The 21,548-nt window shown below is 41.7% G+C and overlaps 1 protein-coding gene across 1 annotated transcript in view; it reads right to left on the bottom strand.

The window, feature by feature from the left end:
* TNFRSF19 (TNF receptor superfamily member 19) overlaps window positions 1–21,548 on the bottom strand; it is a 98,748-nt gene that overhangs the window by 12,104 nt on the left and 65,096 nt on the right. Inside the window, exons 6-8 of the mRNA XM_030200311.1 lie at window positions 12,105–12,269; window positions 8,322–8,447; window positions 3,011–3,113 (exon numbers count right to left, since the gene is read on the bottom strand). Coding sequence (XP_030056171.1) covers window positions 3,011–3,113; window positions 8,322–8,447; window positions 12,105–12,269 — 394 coding nt within the window. The remainder of the gene's footprint in view (window positions 1–3,010; window positions 3,114–8,321; window positions 8,448–12,104; window positions 12,270–21,548) is intronic.

The following is a 21,548-nucleotide window of genomic DNA, read 5'->3' as shown; positions in this document are numbered from 1 at the left end:
GGCGGGGGACCCCAACTCCCGCCAGCCGAAGTCTTCTTCCTTCGTTTGGTTTCTGACTGAGTCTGACGTCCTGCACGACATGACTCACAGAAACAGAACGAAGCCCAGCAGATCGTAAGGCTTCGTTCTGTTTCTGTGAGTCTGACGTCCTGCACGTTGTACCCCGCGCCCGCCGTCGCCTACCTTTGCTGGCGTGGGACTCCAACCCCCGCCAGCCGAAGTCTTCTTCCTTCGTTTGGTTTCTGACTGAGTCTGACGTCCTGCACGTTGTACGTGCAGGATGTCAGACTCAGTCAGAAACCAAACGAAGGACGAAGACTTCGGCTGGTGGGGGTTGGAGTCCCCCGCCAGCAAAGGTAGGCGACGGCGGGCGGGGGGTCAAGAGGGTCATCGGCAGGGGGGGAGGTCAAAGTTGTTGGAGGTGTCGGCAATGACGGGTGGGGGGGAGGTGTCGGCAATGGGGGGGGGGGGAGTTAAAATGTGCCCCCTCACCTTGGCTCTGGACCCCCCTACCGTTGAAGTCTGGCTACGCCCATGCCCAACAGTATTGTCTTTCCCATCATTCAGATAGATTTGTTTTGACTGTCAGAACCAAGAGTTTTAGTGTTGCAGGCCCATTTTATGGAATGCCCTTCCTCCCCATTTTCATTTACAGAGGTCCTTTGAAAAATTCAAGATTTGAATAGAAACATTTCTCTTTCTAGATTATTTGCCCACTAGGTTCCCCCTGCACCTGTGTCTTGGGGTCTGTTTGGGAGAGTCTCGGGAGGCTGACCATTCGGTCTGCTTTACAGTAACTCTGTTCTCCTCCTGTCCCACCTGAGAATGAACTTCTTTTCCTCTTTTTGCCTATTAAGTTAAATTTGTATGATTATTGTAAACCACCCTGAAAGGTTTCTCAAGGGGAGTATATCAAATATATAATAAACTTGAACTCCATCAACAGAAGTATTTTGCAAAATATTTACAACATGTTTGCAGTGCAAATTCTTCTAAAGAGTATCCGCATCACACCAACTAAACCCTATTCAGCAAAACTTTGTGTATATACTTTATATTGTAGCACTGCTGGAGAATTTCCACTTAACCAACTTTTTGCATCAACAAAACTGAAATCTCTCTTAAATGGCCTAATTCACTAAGAGGGGCATAATCGAACGGCCCAAGTTTTCCTGAGGGCGTCCTCGCAGGACGTCCCACGAAGGAGCAGGAAAACCTGTATTATCGAAACAAGATGGGCGTCCATCTTTCGTTTCGATAATACGGTCGAGGACGCCCAAATCTCAACATTTAGGTCGACCTTAGAGATGGTCGACCTAAATCTTGAGATGGTCAACCTTAGAGATGGCCATAATCGAAACCGAGGACACCCATCTCAAAAATGACCAAATCCAACTCATTTGGTCGTGGGAGGAGCCAGCATTCGTACTGCACTGGTCCTCCTAACATGCCAGGACACCAACCGGCACCCTAGGGCACACTGCAGTGGACTAACTGATGCACTAACTGAATGGAAAAAGCCCTTCCCTTACTGATCCCATAGCGATTCGGAAAGGAACGGGCATGCATGAAGGAGGGGAAGCCAGTGCAGAGCAGCCAAGCATTATGCGTGGCTGCTCTGCACATGCCAAACACGGCTTCATACATGCAGACAAGCTGCGTGTATAATAGCTGTCTACAACCTTAAATAAATTGCCATCTACAACCTTAGAAAAATACAAGTCCAGGTGAAAACAACCAAGTGCTCGTCAGGGACGTCTTTTTTTTTTTTTTTTAAGAGAATGGGTGAAGGACGTCCTTCACTACGCCTCCGTCCCTGCATAGCAGTTGAGGATGTCCCTCGCTATGCCTTCGTCCCTGCGATGCCAGTTGAAGACGTCCTAAATGTGAGAAGGATGTCCATGCCTGCTTTGCCTCTGTGAAAAGGATGTCTATGCCTCCTATGCCTCTGACACCCCCTTTATTTATTTGGATTTTGGATCACAAGTAGCAGCAGTGAGATTTGAACTAGCCACCTCTGGATTGCAAGACCAGTGCTCTGACCACTAGGCCACTTCTCCACTCCACTCCCTTGAAATTTGGCCCTGGGAGGGGGGGGCAGTTCAGGATGTCCAAAATATTTGAAAGAAGGACGTCCACGCTTTCGCTATGCCTCCGCTGACACACACACATACCTCCCCCCCCCAGGGACCTGCATACTGCTGCGATGGACCTGAGTACGACATTTCAGGCTGGCAAAAAAGTTTTTAAAGTTGTTTTTTTCAGGGTGGGAGGGGGTTAGTCACCACTGGGGGAGTCAGGGGAGGTCATCCCCGATTCCCTCCAGTGGTCAGCTGGTCAGTTCGGGCACCTTTTTGAGGCTTGGTCATAAGAAAAAATGGACCAAGTAAAGTCGCCCAAGTGCTTGTCAGGGACGCCCTTCTTTTTTCCATTATCGCTCGAGGACGCCCATCTGTTAGGCACGCCCAAGTCCCGCCTTCGCTATGCCTCCAACATGCCCCAGGGAACTTTGGTCGTCCCTGCGATGGGAAGCAGTTGGGGACCCCAAAATCAGCTTTCGATTATGCCGATTGGGGCGACCCTGAGAGAAGGACGCCCATCTCCCGATTTGTGTCGAAAGATGGGGGCCCTTCTCTTTCGAAAATAAGCCTGATTGGGTTTCTTTTACAAAGCCATGCTAGCATTTGTGGGATACAAATGTAAGAAATAAATAACTAATAAATCTGATGATATCAATCTATTTAAAATAAAACTGTGGGGGCAGCACCATTAAGACTAATAGAAAAGCCTTTCTTTCAGAGCTTTTTTATAGTATAAATTGACTTATAAGGGAAATCTTCTTGTGCTTATTCACAATAAATCATATAAACATGAAATTTGATTATGCTTGTCTTTCAAATGCAAACTGAAGTAATTTCACTTGAAAAATTGTATAATTTTGAAACTTTATTTAAATGTAATAAAAAAATGACAATGAAATTTGATAAGCATGCAAATGAGATTAAGTTACCTTTCATGAAGTGTGCTGTGGGAAGGAAAACTGCAGCTAGCCCTGGTATTCTCCAGGCTACAGGTCTCATCATAACATAGTGATGGAATTAAATGAACTGGGCCTAAAAGAGAAACAATGCTTTAAGAAGGATGAAAAACATTTTCACTCATCTAAATTAACCATTTGTATTTTGCTCTGGATGTACTCCTTCTCTCTGTGAGCTGTCCTGAAGGAAATGAGAAAAAGATCCAGAACTGTAAATTTTGGCACCTACAGAACATGAAGTTCCACTGGGCCTAACATCTCTCTGTATCTGGAATTAATGGGTTAACTTATTTGGATTTTAGCACCCATCTTCTCAGTAGTAGTTCAAGGCAAGTAACATTCAAGTACAGTAGCTAGAGTGCTAAGAAAAGGTTTGAGAACTAACTCCATGTATAATAATGAAACCTTTGCTTAATTTAAACCAGTTTTTCCTTATGTAATAAAAAGAATATAATGTAAATTAAGCAAGCCCATGTTAATGAAAGACAATAATGTATAAAGTGTAAACAATAAGACTATTTCAAAATCAGTGTGTGAAATTGTAGGTGAATCCCTAGTTCCCTTAAAAAAAATCTGAGGAACAATTAAGCTAACCTACAGAGTAAATCTGCACTATTGAGTTTGGACATCCTGTCCTATACACTCTTCACCATAAATGTTCATGCCAACTCATCATGCCAAGATCCAAAAAATTTCAGAGACCCTGTAAAAGAGTAGTTGATGATCATCTGTCTGGACACAGTAAACAGACCTTTCAGAAATATTTGGGGCTCCACCCACCCTTCCACTGTCAAGACAAGACATACAAATAGAAAAAAGATGACTACAGTGACACTCAGGTGCAGTTTTTCTGCCAATATCATCAAGAGCAAACTGGAAAATCATTCACAAAGTCACAATGAACCCCAGAATAACATCTAAAAATCTACAGGCTTCTCTCGCTACAGCTGATGTAAGGGTTCAAGTGTCAACTGGAAGAAACCACTACTCTAAAAAGAACATTACTGGACCTCATCACAACTGTAAAGGATGGTGGAGGAGACATTATGGAGTGGGGCTGCTTTGCTGCATTAGGACGTGAATCGCTTGCCATCATTGATGGAATCATGAATTTTGCTTTATATCACAAAATTCTAGACAAGAAAGTCAGACTATCTCTCTGTGAGTTGAAGCTGAGCTTAAAGTGAGTCATGCAGCAAAAAAAGAAGTCAAAACATCTCAGTAAATATATTACAGATTGGCTGAAGAGAAGATTTATTTTGAATTGATCGAAGTCTCAGTTTACACCCTACTGAAATGTTGTGGTTAGACCTGAAGAGAGCTGTTCAAATATCACAGACTGAAACTAGCTACGTTTGGAGGAATGGGCCTACAAACTCCAAGGTCAATGTAATAAACTGATCAACAAATTACAGGAAACATTTAGTAGAAGTTATTGCTCCTTAAGAAGGTGCCACTAGGTACTGAATGAAAGATTCACATAGTTTTTCTCACCAGGATATTTATTGCTGAATAATAATGTCAATGTATCCTTTTTTCCAAGTTTTTTTTATTCAATACAGTTATCTTTCTTTCTCATTAGGGTTCAGATTAGGATCTAATTATGTTTTGAATATATTTTTACTAAAATACTTCCCTGTTCCCAGAAGCTTACAATCAGTGGTGCAGCCAAATGGCCAATTTTAGGTGGACCTGAAATTTTCTCTCTCCCCCCCTCCTCAGTCTAGCATATCTCAGTCTCTATTCTATGCCTCACCCCACACACGAACTGTCATCTCTCCCCATCTCTCAAACCCCCCCCCCCCCCATGTAATTTTTAAAGTTTCTCTTCACTTTTGGAGGGTGCTAGCAGTCAAAAGTGATTCACACATGCTGCTTGGGCTGGCCCCACAGCCCTTCCCCCGATGCAACCTCCCGCTTCCGCATAGGCAGGACTGCATAAGAGGGACAGTTCTGGTTGTCAGTGACCTCTGGAAATGACAAGAAGTTTTAAAAGGTACACAGGGGAGGGGGTAGGGTGGTGGAGAGAGAGAGGGAGAGATGCTGGATCATCAGAGAACAGAGGAGGGGAAAGGAGACAGAGAGGTGTGGGGCTTCAGCTGTCAGGGCTTGGAAATCCCTGCCAGCCACAGCAAGGGGTACACTGCTGCTGGATGGGCCCAAGCCCAAAATGAGTGGGCTCTTTCCCCCTTGTAGCTATGCTACTGCTTACACTTAAAGGGGCCTATTTACTGAGCTACGTTATGGGAAACACCACATGGATATTAGCCAATTAACACAAACTGGCAATGACAAGCATTATTTGCCAATAATGCCACTTAATGCAAGCAATTCCTGCCTAACACATTAAAAATTAATGAACTGCTTTCACATGTAAATGTATGCAAAGCAGTTCATTATTATATAAAATGTCTACCATAGCTTGTATGATTAGTGGAATGCTAACATCTCTGGAGATGGTGTTAACTTTCCCCTGGGAGCATGTGGACATTAATGTGTAGCCCGATGCTCCCAAGGAGGAATTTAAAGAGGCTGGCTTATTGCATTGAATATACCCCTCCCCAGTCCAAAGCATATCTCCCCTTCCCCAGGCTCCAATGTGAGGTAAAGTGTAAATTAATAATCCAAACTCTTCAAGCCTCACCCCTTTGGTGGTCCTCAATCCTCCCCCTCCCTCACTACCCAAGGACTATGCCTGGAGGCCTAGCTGGGGAAAAGCCATTCCTGGTTGCTCCTGCTCCAGTGGCTCTATTCTCAAAAACAGTGATGTCTGAACCCCTAGCAGTAATCTCGCAGTACTACCCATTAGATGTCAAGCCTAGCAATAGTACCACAAGACTACCACTGTGGGCTCAGGCAGCACCATTTTAGAAAAAGAGCTGTTGAAGAAGCAACCAGAAATTGTTCCTGACTCACTAGAACTCCCCCCCATTCCCCGCCACCAAAGATAGCCAGTGGGTACCAAGGGCAGTGGGTAATGAATGCTGGAAGAGTCCCTGTAATTTTTTGAACAAACGGGTAGGGGATTACACATTTCCTTACCTTGTACGAGGAGAGGGAGATATGACCGTCTTCATTACCCTATCACTGATTTTGGTGTAAGAGGGTATTTTAATTTCTCTCTTGGCCAGAAAGAAATACAGCATTGTGACTGGGCATGCACAATGTTCCTGGCTACAGTAATACAAATAAAATAATCACAGGATTCACTAGACTGCAGTACTGAGGAACCATAGGTTAGTGGATCCCACAAAAATTTTCCTTTGCTAAATAGCAAATAGACATGCTACTTTACTGTAGGTTAACAAATAAACCTTCAAGTTTGCACCTGAGGCAATGGAGGGTGAAATGAATTGCCCAGGTTCACTAAGAGCATCAATAGAAGAAAAGATATGTGGCTTCTTGGTTTTCAGTTCACTGCTCTATTCACTAGGCTAATCTTCTACTCCACCCATCTTTAGCAGTCATGTTAAAGGTGTGCTGCCCTTGTGGTAATGTACTGAACTGTTAACTGCAAGAGCTATCTTCATTCAGATGAAAACCACTTTAGTTAGAGAACACAAATTGGTCTGGGACAATTAGGTTTCATGTTTATTAGGATTTGATATACCACCCATTAGTACAACTTTAAAAGTAGTTTACAATTAATGTGGTCTACCTTTTCAAAGTTATAAAGGGCAGCCTATTTTTAGGCTCCAAGAATGTGCCTATTTGGAGCCTATTGTGGTTTTTTTTTAACTAAACTGTCTTGGAGATTAACTGTATGCACTTCAGCTGTCTGTCTTATAGCTTGTGATTTTAATACAGCCTGTATTAGATGGCCTCCATAGGATATCAGAACTATTCATTTTATTTAAATGTTTACCCATTTCACATTTTGCTTCTCTAAAGGCAGGAAACAGAGAACGAACAAAACCGGAGTGGCCCTGTGCACTGATAAACAGAAGAGACGGCAGGAGTAACATGACTCCTTTATGCAGTACCACTGGAACCAGCACAAACCCTCTTCCTCTAAATTTGTAATGCTTAATAAACAATTCATAATTTTTCTACCTACATACTGTGAATGGTGTATGTTTTTGCCCCATTTAATAGAGCATAATAAGTCATGCTAAAGTCAATAGATTAATGTTCTTGTGACAGCTAAGAGTGGAAAAAATTCAAAAGTCCAAGTGCTTTCCTCTTTTTAAATAAGATAGTAATGTATGTGGCAGGTCTACCGGGCACTGTGATTATTATATATCAGCACTGTGTGATAAAAATGTATTGTGACAGTGTGTATCCAGGCCTAGATTCTATATATCATGCCTAAAAAATCAGCACTGAAAGAAATACACCTAGGTGTATTCTATAAAGTACGCCTAAATTTAGGTGTACTTTATATAATACACCTAAATTTCCACACAGATTATAGAATATGTCTAAATTTCCACACGTATTATAGAATACAATGCGTGTCCATCTGCACAACTAAATTTAATCGCAGCAGTTGCGCCAAGTAAAACTTGGTGTAAATGCTGGCACCTAAATTAGGCACGGACCAGGTGTATTTTATAACAACGTGCATATGGCCCACTCATTCCACACCCCCTTTTCAACGATGTGATTTAGAATTTACGTGTATCACGTTACAGAATATGCAGGACATCAGGACGACTCACACAGAAAGAGAATCCTAGGCTTCCACATCAGCTGCAGCAACGTGCTGACCTGGAGACCAGCTGAAGAGGACCGGCTGCTGGGGGTTGGGGACCCCCCCCCCCCAGCACAGGTACCCAATGGCGGCAGCGGGGGAGGGTTAGCGGCGGCGGGAAGGGGGGGGTCGACGTAGCTAAGCCCCTGACTGAAACAAATGGGGCTGACTGCCATCACCAATAAATATATTTAGCTTGGAAGGCTGTCAGAATACTGCATATGTATGGTGAGTTTATCCTAGGGAATAAGTGGAGCTGAGAGTATTAGTATGTCATCGTTTGTTTTCCACTTTTACTCAATTTTTTTTTTTTTTTTTAGTTGGGTAACTATATTTATTTTGACCTTAATACCTGCTTTTACATCAAGCGATAACCAATATAGTTCTCCTGTTATTCACTCTGAAGACCAATTCTGGTGAATTGAACCTTTAATAGTGTGTCTATTTTCTAACACACTCAGCCCCAAACATCAGGAAAATATTAATAATCTGAAGTTAACACCTTTAATTAAGTATAGCAATTCAGCTGTTGGATATACAATCAGCATTATTTATGTTCCCATGTTATGCCCTTGAGAAGGCCTAACTTACCACAAGTCTGTGCTGGGTTTTGCTGGCACTGACAGCATGTTCTGTGAGCACATTCATTAATCCATGGTCTGTCAAAGCATGACAATTCAGAACCATTGTATTGAATATCCTGTGATCTCAATGACCCTTTAGATAAAATTCAAGGTTATAAAAGACAGATTAGTCAACTCTTCCTATTCATAAAAATTTAACAATGCCCCTACCAAATTAACACTGTACACTCAAGTTCTCACAGGGTTTCATTTTCAACAGTGTGGGTACACAGTTAAGCAAACTAGGATCTTATTGCATAGAAATGCATGTAATCACTTGAAACTGTACATTGCAACTTTAAAGAGGAACTTACAGTGACATGTGGCTCAAGTGACCAGAAGCTAGCTCTAGTATATACTAGACCTGGACTGAATCAGATATTGTGGGTAATGAAAGCTAGTATCCATACATTTTCAGATTAAAGTTTGGGGTCTACTAATAAAATGGGGCCCATGCTACTTCCTCTTATGCCTAGGTGCAGGTTATTCCTGGAGGAAATCTGCACAAATGCACAATAGAGAATTCTCTCCAGGTACAGAACTATCATTTTCTTCACAGAATTTATGAAGAGCTGAATCCAGGAAGAACGGAACCACCCAGACTACTGTTCTTGTCTTCCTGCACAGTATGACTCTCAGATTATGGGCTGTGTGGTGCCTAACATATTGTGTTGCTTTTTTTCTTTTTTTTTTTTACATTCAGGTACAGTAGGTATTTCCCTGGAGGTTTGCCTTCTAAATCTGTACATAAGGCAATACAATGTAGGGATCAGTGGGATTTGAATTCTGGTTTCTGTGGTGCTCAGTCTGCTGTGCTAACCACCAGACTATTCCTTCACTCTCCTTTTCTTGTAAAACTTTGAGAATAGCACAGGATTTCAGGCACCATGCAGCTCATAATCTGAAAGATTATGCAGAGGATGGCAACTGTTATAGATCAATAAGAACAAGAGAGAGACAAGAGAAACACCTGATAGTGGCTGAGAGATGGGAGAAGCAAAACGTTAGGGGAGAAAAGAGTTAGAGGTGAGGGTGTTGGGGGAGATCAGCTGGGGGAGGAAGGAAGAGTATTTATTGGGGAGAGAGGGACAAAATTAGGAAGTGTGTGTTGGAGGCATGAGCTGGGGAATGGCGGAGAAGTGTACAGTGGACAGTCATCTGCCTTCTAGCTAGGACTTCTGGATTTCAGGAATTTTTATTTGGCATTGGGGGAGCTCATAAGGAACTGCAAGCAGCACTGACTTCTTTCAAATGCTGATATGTATAGGAGTGGCTGTATTACTGCCAGTATTAGCAACTGTAAGAAGTCAGTATTGCATACATCTTGTTCTTTTCTGGCTCTCTGAACTGCAACAGCAAAATTACTAAAAACCAGAACTCTTGAGGGAATGCTACAAAACATAGAAATTTAGCATATTGGAGAAATTTGACACTTAAGAGTATTAATTTAATAGAACATGCAAAATGTTGCGGAATTTTAAATACTTGCATAGAATTATCAATGGTTATTCTATCAAATTTTCCCAGGAGTAACATGTGCATGGTCATTCACAGGAAATTAATTTAGAGTACAGAACTCTATAAGTCTAATGACTAATGTATTTTTCAGAAATGACCAGTGTGTGTTCTTTGTGTACATCTTATATCAAATTTGCTGTGTGTTTAATTTAAAAATGTATATTGGGCCAATATTTAAATCTGCTGATGATTGTGTATTTTTAAACACCACCCGCATCATTTATAAAAATACATATATTCAGCATGGCTATACAAATAGGCGGTAGTGCTGATTATTTGTGGAGAGCGCCTGCTGCTGGCAGCTATATGTATAGCAGCAATATCCAGCAGCTAAATGTATAACAGAGGTTGAATTTAGTACAGTCTTTTTCTGACCTAACCCAAACCACACAGCTATCTGGATAGTGGCTGAATACATCACTATATCACTATAGTGTATGTATAGCTATGCAGAATGCTCTCTCTCCAAATCGTGTCAGAGCATTTAGAGGAAATTTTGATAGCACTATTCATATAAGAACATAAGAATAGTAACATATAGTAACAAAGTAAATGACGGCAGGTAAAAAGACCTGTACGGTCCATCCAGTATGCCAAATAAGATAAACTAATTTTACATGGTATACAATACTTTATATGTATACCAAAGTTATTTGTCCTTGCCCTTCTCAGGGAACAGACCGTAGAAGTCTGCCCAGCACTGTTCTTGTACTAAACATTCTGAAGCTAACGTCGAAGTTCCTTAAAATTTACACTCCAGCCCATCCATATCTACTCAGTTACGATCAGGGTACAGACTGCAGGGTCAGGCCAATGGTCCATCTAGCCCAGTATCCTGCTTCCAACAGTGGCCAATCCACCAGTACCTGGCAGAAACCCAATTAGTATCAACATTCCATGCTACCAGTCCCAGGGCAAGCAGAAGCTTCCTCCATATCTCAATAGCAGACTATACACTTTTCCTCCTGGAATTTGTCCAAACCTTTTTTAAACCCAGATACAATAACCGCTGATACTACATCCTCTGGCAACAAGTTCCAGAGCTTAATTATTCGCTGAGTGAAAAAATATTTCCTCCTATTTGTTTTAAAAGTATTTCCATGTAATTTCATTGAATGTCCCCTAGTCTTTGTACTTTTTGAAAGAGTGAAAAATCAATTCACTACCTGTTCTACACTTCTTAGGATTTTGTAGACCTCTGGTAAAAAATTGCAGGACTCAGAAGTTTAACAGTGGCTACTAAACATATATGTCCCTTTGAATATTGACCCATATATCATTAGTGTTTTTGACAAATTTTGTATGAATTTGGAATAGCCAGCTTTGTTTTCATTTGTTTAAAATGACAAAAATATTTGCAGGGCGAACATATCCCATAGGAATGGCTAATATTTAATGCTTATGTTCCTCACTATGAAGCAGGTGAGCTATGCTTTCCATAGAATTTACCTCAATTTGTAAACTTGAAAATAGGAAACATTCATTTTCACTAGCACAAGCAAGCTTATTGTTTCACACAGCAAAGATTGGTAGATCGAGAGAGCAATATTTGCCTTCAGCCCAAAAGATAGATAATGTTAAGCAGTAGGAGAAAAGGTCTTACTACAGAGGGCACTGGAGGCTGTCCTGTAATGTGTATGTGTGTGGGGGGGGGGGGGGGGGGAGGGCGGGCTGAACTCTAACCTTGTTCTACCTGAACTCTAACAGCTCTACCTGATATAGGGCTGGGTTATGTTATAAGCAGGAAGTGACTAGGGGGAAGGAAAAGAAAACAATGAAACCAACCTATGTTTAACAAAAAGCTTTAGAGCAGGAAGGAGGAGCAGATTCAAGATTAAAGAGAACTGTACCTTAGATGAGGGGCCCCAATTAAACAGGTCAATGTAATATCTATTATTAAATTTCTGAGGAGAAAATATGTTCTGAGGAGGCAGAGAATCCTGGAACAAGTTGTGGGTACACATTTGGGTACTGAAATTTCAAATCAATACAGTTATGTCTGAACTACAGCAAATTTAGCAAATTACACAAAATGATAAATTTTAGCATCAAAAATTCTCTACAAAGGATTGCTAAAATAACACTTACTATTTGTGTCCTGCCATCAGTGTTCATAGTTCCTCAAAAGATAATAAATATTGGTAGAGCTCATGCATTCTAAGATTTAGCACAACCGTTCCAAGTAAGTACTGGCGGTATACGTTTTAAGTCAGAGTTTTAGCTGGATACTTACAGCTAGGCTTTTTTTCCATGAACTGTCTCTTGCAGTAGATAACACAAAGGATAAGCAAGGCCAAGAGCACAGTAGCTAATGCACTGCATATTACAGCAGCCAGAGCAGTGTCCCGAGGGCTAGAGGCGGTAGATGGGATCTTCACAAGATTTACTTTCATGGCACCTATAAGTAGTTAGTTAAAACACACAATTAGGAGCTCTAGAATTAAAAACTTAGACATTCTGTACATGAAAGCAGAATAGCAGACATGCATACAATAAGGAAAGGTATCTCCATTTCTCAAATGTTGCCAACAGATCTAGTTTACCAGATATTTTGGTGCAATAATTAATTGTGCCCTTTGGTTATGCTTAAAATCAAATTTGTGTGTGGCCTTAATAGTTGGAGCTGGTTACCCCAAGTGTTTAGCAAGCTGGATATAATATACAAGCTGTATAGATGACAATGATTTCTAATGAGTGTAACAAAGAGAGGGAACCAAGTACAAAAAGACCAAACAAAAAAGAAGAGCACAAAGGGATTTCACAGTAAGAATACTGAAAGGTAATTTTAAAACAATACAGGAACGTAAGACCTTTGAAATAAGAAAGATTGAATATTTTGACACCCAACAAACAGGACTTAATAAGGATCTGGGTTTTCTAACTCATAAAACATAAAGCTGTTATTCTCTGTTTATTTATCTGTTTATTACCCTCCTCTCACCTACCAACACCCATCCTGTTAGAATATCAATGAAATGCTTTGATGTCACCATGCATACCCCCACCCTCCCACTCTGTCAGACAGTCAAAGTAATGCTTTGATGTTTCTCTCATATATACTATCTGCTACCTCATTTGCTTATTTCCGATCTGAGGAAGAAGGGCAACCTTCGAAAGCTAATCAAGAAATGTATTAAGTTATGTCCAATAAAAAAGGTATCATCTTATTTTCTTTTTCATGTTTTATTTTGTTTGATTTCTATTGATAACCTACTGAGACATAAAAATCCACCAGGCGATATTCAAAGGCGTTTACACGGTTAACAGGCGCTGATAACTGGATAAGTGCTGGCAAGCAGAATTTTCAGCGGCACTAACCAGTTATTGTTGTTGAATATTCCCTCTGACCGCCTTAGCATTATCTGGATAGTGCCGTGGTCTGTGAATAGAACCAGAGGTTATCCTAGAGGCGATATTCAGGCCACTACCCAGATAACAAATTGCATAAAGTTAGGCCAGCAAAAAAGTTGGTCAGTGTCTGCTACCGATGCTGAATACCCTGTGTCAGCCAACTTTCCCAAGTCCAGCAACATTTTGAGATGGCCCAGTGTACTGCCATGTAGAAGGTCTGCAGTACAATGCCCAGAATGGTCCATTCACACCTCAAGCTGGTTGAAGATAGGGAAGCTGAGAAATAGCGTTCATATCCTCCTTGGATTTATTCATGCATTTCAAAGCTTGATTGATTGTAGAGTGAAAAAAAATATTTCTTCAATTTGTTCTAAAACTGGCACCTGTTAGTTTATGCTGTGTACCATACCACCCTGAAAAGCCAAAACACAATAACTGTTGACAATGTAAATATGAGAAAGTCCAAAAACCATTTCTTTGAATAAATCCCTAGGATGGAATTCTTGACCAAAACTAAGACAGTACTGTGGTTCTGGCTTTACATATCTCCCATTTACCAAGAGATACTATGTTTTGGACTTTTGCTATGGCTTGAAAATGCATCTAAATGTTAAATGGTTTCTATACTAAGATAACTATAGGCCATCTGGTTAGTTAGCTTAGTTTTGACAAACATTTGAGTTACTGTGTTCCGGCTTTTCAGGGCAGCATAGTCCTGATAGAATTAGAAGCCCTGTTTACCTCTTCTACCCTGCTCATGATTTTATCTTCTATCATATTCCCTATCAGTCGTTTAATTCTCCAAAGAGCCCTTTTACTAAAGCTAAGTGTGCGCTAACAGAATTAGTGCACGTCAAATGCTAAGGCACATAACGGGCTTCTTAACACTTAGTGCACACTAATGTCCATTAGAGAACACCAAGCTTGTGCAAAGCTTTAGTAAAACGGCCCCCATGTTGAAGAACCCTAATCTGGTCATTCTTTCTCCATAAGAGATCTATCCCATCCTGCTTTTTCATTTTGTCACTGTTCTTTGTAATAATTCTAATTTTGTACACAGAATTTAAGTTGCAGTCACACTATGGCTCTAACAGGGGTTATAATATTTATTTGTTTTATTAACCATTGCTCTCTGAATAATTCCTAACATTCTATTTGCTTTTTTTACTGCTATCACACACTGAGGACTGAAAGTATTGTCTACAACAGGGTTGTCCACCTCGGTCCTTGAGGACCGCAGTCCAGTCAGGTTTTTAGGATTTCCCCAATGAATATACATGAGATCCATTTGCATGCACTGCCTCCATTGTATGCAAATAGATATCCTACATACTAATTGGGGAAATCATGAAAACCCAACCTGGCGAGGGACAAGGTTAGACATCCCTGGTGTACAACGATTAAGATCATTTTCCTGGGTGGCAACTCCTACAACAGAACCTAAGATTATTTCCTATGTGATCACTCTGCCCTTGTCCACATTAGATTTCATCTGCCATTTTGGTGCCCACTTCTCCAGTCTGGCAAGCTCCTCACAGCCTTCTTGTGTTATAACTACTTTATGTATTTATTTCCACAATTTCTATACTGCATTATCCATAGTACTAGGTGGTTTACAATTTAACATTCATAGTTAAAAACAAAACTTATTACATAAAACAAAACATCTAAAATAATGTGCCACTGTAGTTAGTTGTTTTTTTTGTTGTTGTTGGAACAGAAAAGCTGAGTGAGAATGACGCTGAGATCCCATGACACTGGTGGAGGTTTGACAGGGGGCTTTGACAAAAGCAAACTTCTCATGAAGCGAACTAGAGGCTGTCCAGAGATAGGCTTACCCTCCACACATTGATGATAAGCACTAATTGCACTAAGGTGAACCCTTATGGAGTTGGTCTTAAGACCAGACTCTGGTAAGTATAGAAGGTATTCAAGCAGGGCAGATTCTGATAAGTGTAGAAGGTATTCAAGCAGGGTCTGTGTAGGACAAGAAAGGGGATCTATGGCCTTGCTGTCACACCAGACGGCATACCTCCTCCATTTAAAAGAATAACACCTCTTAGTGGAATCTTTCCTGGAAGCCAGCAAGACTCGGGAGACACCCTCCGAAAGACCCAAGGAAGCAAATTCTAGGCTCTCAACATCCAGGCTGTGAGAGCCAGAGACTGGAGGTTGGGATGTAGAAGCGAACCCTCGTTCTATGTGATGAGGGTTGGAAAAAACTCCAATGTCCATGGTTCTTCAGAGGACAATTCCAGAAAAAGAGAGAATCATATCTGTTGTGGCCAGTACAGCGTGATCAGAATCATGGTTCCATGGACTTGCTTGAATTTCAACGAAGTCTTTCTCACTAGAGATATCGGAGGATACGCATACAGAAGGCCTGTCCCCCAATATAGAAGGAAGGCATCTGATCTTTCCAGATGCGTTGGATGGGTGTTGGCGACGCTGTGGTCAAAAGGGTACAATGGGTCACGTGTGGTGGAGCTGCAAAAAAATTAATGCTTACTGGAGGGCGATTCATTTTCGGCTACAGAAATGGCTGGGGTGCAGGGTGCCACTGAGTCCACTGGTGTTCCTGTTTTCAACCAGGATTGCTGGTCTCTCATCTGCCCAACAGTCATTGGTAAACCAGGTGGTGGGCACTGCCAGGGTGGTAGTGGCTTCCCATTGGCGGAGAGAGGGGGTGCCCCCAAAAACAAAATGGCTCCATAAATTGAGGTATGTGAGAGAGATGGAGAGATTGATTGCTGAGCGCAGCATCAGTTGGGTACTTGGCAATCGGTATGGCAATATATTCCTCCTGACGCTCTGTAATTATGGACCATATGCTCAGAGAGTGTTCTGCATGGACATAGCTAGCCGTGTCTTCTGGGAGAGAGACAGGGGTGGGAGGGGGCAGGGATTGGATGGGGAATTATTATACTCTGGAAAAAAAAACTCTAAAAAATTATTGAAGTTTGGTAATGTACTTGTAAGCCAGTTGATAATGTTACTTGTTACAATATAGGCAGTATTATGAGACTTCTTGTATATGTAATGCAGAAGTGCTTGCCTGTTGCTTGTATTATGTAAATTTTGTTCTAGTTCACTGATAATAAAGACTTCTTGCAAATAAAAAAAAAAAAAGAAGGAAGGCACCTGAAAACAGTCTGCCGTGGGTATGAAGCCTGGAATAGAACTGAGAGACTTTATGGTTGATTTGAGTGCAAAAAGATCCACTGAGGGGGTGCCCCACGCTCGGAAGATCTTGTGGGCTATGCCCATATGAAGAGACCACTCATGCGGTTGCATTATCCTGCTCAGTCTGTCGGCCAGGCCGTTGTTTACGCCCGCCAGATAAGTGGCTTGGAGAAACATGCCGTACTGGCAAGTCCAATGCCACATCTGGACGGCTTCCTGATACAGAGGGCAAGATCCAGTGTCCCCCTGCTTGTTGGTGTAATACATTGCAACCTCATTGTCTGTTTGAATTAGAATAGTTTGACAAGACAGCCGATCGCTGAAAGCCTTTACAACATTCCAGATCGTCCATAGCTCCAGGAGATTTGTTTCCTGGGAGGACCAAGCTCCTTAAGTGTGAAGTCCATCTCTATGAGGTCCTCATCCCAGGAGAGATGCATCCGTCATCAGCAATTTTTGCGGCTGAGGAATTTGGAATGGAACTCCCAGTCAAATTGGACCGAACTGTCCACCACTGAAGAGAGCATACAAGCTCTGGGGACACCTGGATGACATCTTCTAGAATCCCCATGGCTTGATACCACTGAGAAGCCAGGGTCCATTGAGCAGATCTCATGTGCAGGCATGCCATGGGTGTAACGTATACTGTGGAAGCCATGTCGCCCAACAATCTCAACATCTGACGAGCTGTGACCTGCTGTGATGCCCAAACCTTGGACACTAGGGAAACAAGATTGTCCGCATGCATCTCTGGGAGGTAGGCTTGCATAATCCTCATGTCGAGCAGAGCTCCTATGAACTCCAATTGTCGAACAGGATGGGACTTGGGGTAGTTGATAACGAACCCTAATAGTTCTAGCACCCAAATAGTCATCCGTATGGACTCTTGAGCACCGTCCTCTGAGGTGCTCTTCACCAGCCAATCGTCGAGATAAGGGAACACATGAACCCCCCCCCCCCCGACTGTGTAGCGACGCTGCGACTACTGCTAAGAACTTGGTAAAGAACCTGGGAGCTGACGCAAGGCCAAAAGGCAACATGTGGTACTGAAAGTGATGTGTTCCCAGCCAAAAACGAAGATACTTTAGGTGGCTGTCGATACTGGGGCCGCAAGTGGCGCCAGCTTCAGGACTGAGGGCCAGGTGGGACCGCAGCGGGAGGTATGGTAAGCGCAAGCACCCCCGATACCAATGCATATCGCTGCATAAGGCCATCCAGATACACTCATTGAGGGCTGCCATCGGGAAAGACTAGCGTCGGCTGAAGCACAGGCTGAAGAATCGCTGGGGCCGGTGCAGGAGCAGGATCTCAGTTGCTTGGAGACACATGCGTAGGCACCTCCTGGATAGAGGGGGCGCAGTCCTCCTGGCATCGATGCTTCTCGGGTTTCAAATCCCTCGTTGTCCCGGCACCATGCATCGAGGGAGATTGCTGACGGTGCATATAATGTATGCATTATCCCTCGGATTCTATATAGCTTTACTAAAGTTGCGCATGCAAATCCTATTATATTCTATATTTGTGCACTCAACTTAATTAGTTAACAAGCCAATCAGCACAGATAATTGCCAGCTAACAAGCAATTATTGACACTAATTAGCATTAATTAGAATTTACATGCAGAACTAAGTGTATTCTATAACGTAATGCACATACATTCTAAGTTGCATAGTTGAAAAGGGGTGTGGAATGGGCAGGACAAGGGCTTTTCTAAAATCTATTTATTCATTTATTTGTAACACTTGTATCCCACATTTGCCCACCTATTTGCAGGCTCAATGTGGCTTACATAGTACCGTAGAGGTGATTGCCAATATTGGTATGAACAAATACAGAGGGAAGCTGTGGTAGAGTAAAGTTCATGTGTAACAGACAGATTTAGGATTATAAGGAAGAAGAGGTCATTTATATTCAAGCGAGCTTTGGATTTGTTGTGTTGCAGAGTTCAGGCATTTAAGTTGGGTCGTTCGGGTATGCCTTTTTGAACAAGTAGGTTTTTAATAGTTTCCGGAAGTTCAGGTGGTCATATGTTGTTTTCACGGTGTTTGGTAGTGCGTTCCATAGTTGTGTGCTTATATAGGAGAAGCCGGATGCGTAGTGATTTATGTTTGAGTCCTTTGCAGCTTGGATAGTGGAAATTTAGGTATGTTCGTGTTGATCTTGATGTGTTTCTGATTGAGAGGTCTATGAGGTCTGTCATGTATCCCGGGGCTTCAGAGTTGATGATTTTGTGGACGAGGGTGCAGATTTTGAATGTAATACGTTCTTTGATTGAGAGCCTACTACTACTATTTAGCATTTCTATAGCGCTACAAGGCATACGCAGCGCTGCACAAACATAGAAGACAGTCCCTGCTCAAAGAGCTTACAATCTAATAGACAAGAAATAAAGTAAGCAAATCAAATCAATTAATATGTACAGGAAGGAGGAGAGGAGGGTAGGTGGAGGCGAGTGGTTACAAGTGGTTACGAGTCAAAAGCAATGTTAAAGAGGTGGGCTTTCAGTCTAGATTTAAAGGTGGCCAAGGATGGGGCAAGACGTAGGGGCTCAGGAAGTTTATTCCAGGCGTAGGGTGCAGCGAGACAGAAGGCGCGAAGTCTAGAGTTGGCAGTAGTGGAGAAGGGAACAGATAAGAAGGATTTATCCATGGAGCGGAATGCACGGGAAGGGGTGTAGGGAAGGACGAGTGTGGAAAGATACTGGGGAGCAGCAGAGTGAGTACATTTATAGGTTAGTAGAAGCTTGAACAGGATGCGAAAACAGATAGGGAGCCAGTGAAGCGACTTGAGGAGAGGGGTAGTATGAGTAAAGCGACCCTGGCGGAAGACGAGACGGGCAGCAGAGTTTTGAACCGATTGGAGAGGGGAGAGGTGACTAAGTGGGAGGCCAGCAAGAAGCAGATTGCAGTAGTCTAAACGAGAGGTGACAAGGGTGTGGACGAGGGTTTTGGTAGAGTGCTCAGAAAGGGGCGGATTTTATGGATGTTGTAAAGAAAGAAACGACAGGAGAAACGACAGAGAGCCAATGTAGTTTTTCTCGTAAGGGTTTTGTGCTTTCGAATCTGGATTTTCCATATATGAGTCTGGCTGCTGTGTTTTGGGCAGTTTGGAGTTTCTTTATGATTTGCTCTTTACATCCCACATAAATTCCATTACCTTTTGGCTTGTCTTGATGCATATTTGTATTTTCTTTGAGTTTGTTTCCATGCGTTGAGTGATTGTTCATCTTTTAGTTTTTTCTAAGCTCGTTCAAGCTTCCTGGATTGTGTTTTTAGTATTTTTTAGTTCTTCGTTGTACCATGGTATTGAATTTTGACTATATGATGTTCTTGTTTGTAAGGGTGCTATTTTGTCTAGTATGTTTTTGCATCTTGTGTCCCAGTCTGATAGGTAGTATGTAGAGTCCGTTTGTGCTGTCCATTCATTATTGTACACTTGGTGCCAGAATATTTCCGGATCTATTTGGCCTCTTGTGTTGTATGTTCATGTATACGGTGTGAGCTCTTTTTCCGCCATAGTAGAGATAGATTTAGTTTGTAGTGGTCTGACCACGGTGTGTTTGTCCATTTGATATCTGATATTATTAGGTTTTGGTCTGTGGACAGTTTGTGTGAGATAAGGTCGAGTGTGTGCCCTTTGATGTGAGTTGCTTGGATGTGTGGCAATTTAAGGTCCCATAAGTGGAGGAATTCCTTGCATTCATGTGCGTTGATAGAGTTTGGGTCTTCTAGGTGAAGGTTGATGTCTCCCAGTATTAGTATACTGGGATTGGCTACGCAGGTGTTTGATATGAAGTCCATAAAGTGCGATTGGCATTCGTTCCAGTTGCCTGGAGGTCTATAAAACAGGACACAGTTTAGTTGGTCATGTAGGGTGGTGTGGTGTATTCCGATTGATGCTATTTCAAGTTGGAGAGTTATGGACTCGGCAGTGGTGACGGCAGAGAAGTGTGATCGATGGATTAGATGGATTATGCCTCTGCCTCTCTTTTCCTTTCTGGTCCAATGCTTGATTTTGTATCCTGGGGGGGCAAAGGTCTAGGATTATCGGGTCTTTTTGACCATGGATCCAAGTTTCATTGATGATCAGCAGGTCAAGGTTTTCTGATGTGATCCAGTCTGTTATTGCTGTGGTTTTGTTTACTACAAATGTGAATGGTTATAGAATACACCTGGTCTGCGTGTAATTTAGGCGTTAGTATTTACACCAAGGTTTACCTGGCGTAACTGCCTGTGACTAAATTTAGTCACGTGGATGAGCACTTGGCGTATTACATAAATCATGTGGAAATTTAGGCTTATTCTATACTTTCTAGAATACGCCTAGGTGTATTTTTTTTCAGTGTGGATTTTTCAGGCGTCATACATAGAATCTAGCTCTATATGCATGAAAATATGGCAAATTAGTACTGCATCTGTTGCAGTTGATAATCTAGAGATATCTGTTTAGAACTCATGAACCCCAGTAAGGTATATATTTTAACTTCTGCTTTAAAATCTTTAATTTTGCTTTCCACTGGAAAATAATTACTTTTTAAGTCTTTCACATAAAGCTGTTCTTTCTTTGAAACACAATCCCAAACAGCAGCTACAGTTGTAAAAAGTTATAAGCTGAGACTTTTTGCAAATGAACCTTTTTTGAGAAAAACCTATACACATTCCTGTGCACTGAAGTAATGTGGTTGACAAGTTAGGTCACAATCAATACAAGATTAACAAACTGCAAGAAATACCTATTTTATTGGCCTAATCAAATACATTTATGGCTGGTTTTCAAAAAGTTATGCTTCATTGATCAGATTAATATATTTTTAGTTTCCCAGATTGTGATAAAAAGAGTGTATCAAAGACAGTCACAGTTTATTAAGTTAGTCCAATAAAAAGGTAGAAGCTGTAAGTTGTTTGTTAACTTTTATTTCTATTTAAACCACTTTTCACAGTCTGTACCCAATTATTATATTGCTTTATTTGAGAAGTTGGGAAACTGTTTTTAACATTTACAAGAGGGTGGCCATTTACACACATGGACCACATCCAAAAGTCCATGTAAGCCACAACTGTGCTTCAAGTACTGGCTGGAAAGCTATGTGGTGTACTAACATATAAAACAAAAACCTTCTGAAAGATTTTGTAAGAAAAGTACC

This window comes from Microcaecilia unicolor, chromosome 4 (assembly GCF_901765095.1).
Source record: "Microcaecilia unicolor chromosome 4, aMicUni1.1, whole genome shotgun sequence".
In the NCBI taxonomy this organism is placed as follows: Eukaryota; Metazoa; Chordata; class Amphibia; order Gymnophiona; family Siphonopidae; genus Microcaecilia; species Microcaecilia unicolor.
The sequence above is the reverse complement of the archived record's forward strand: the minus strand, read 5'-3'. Positions and strand labels throughout refer to the sequence as shown.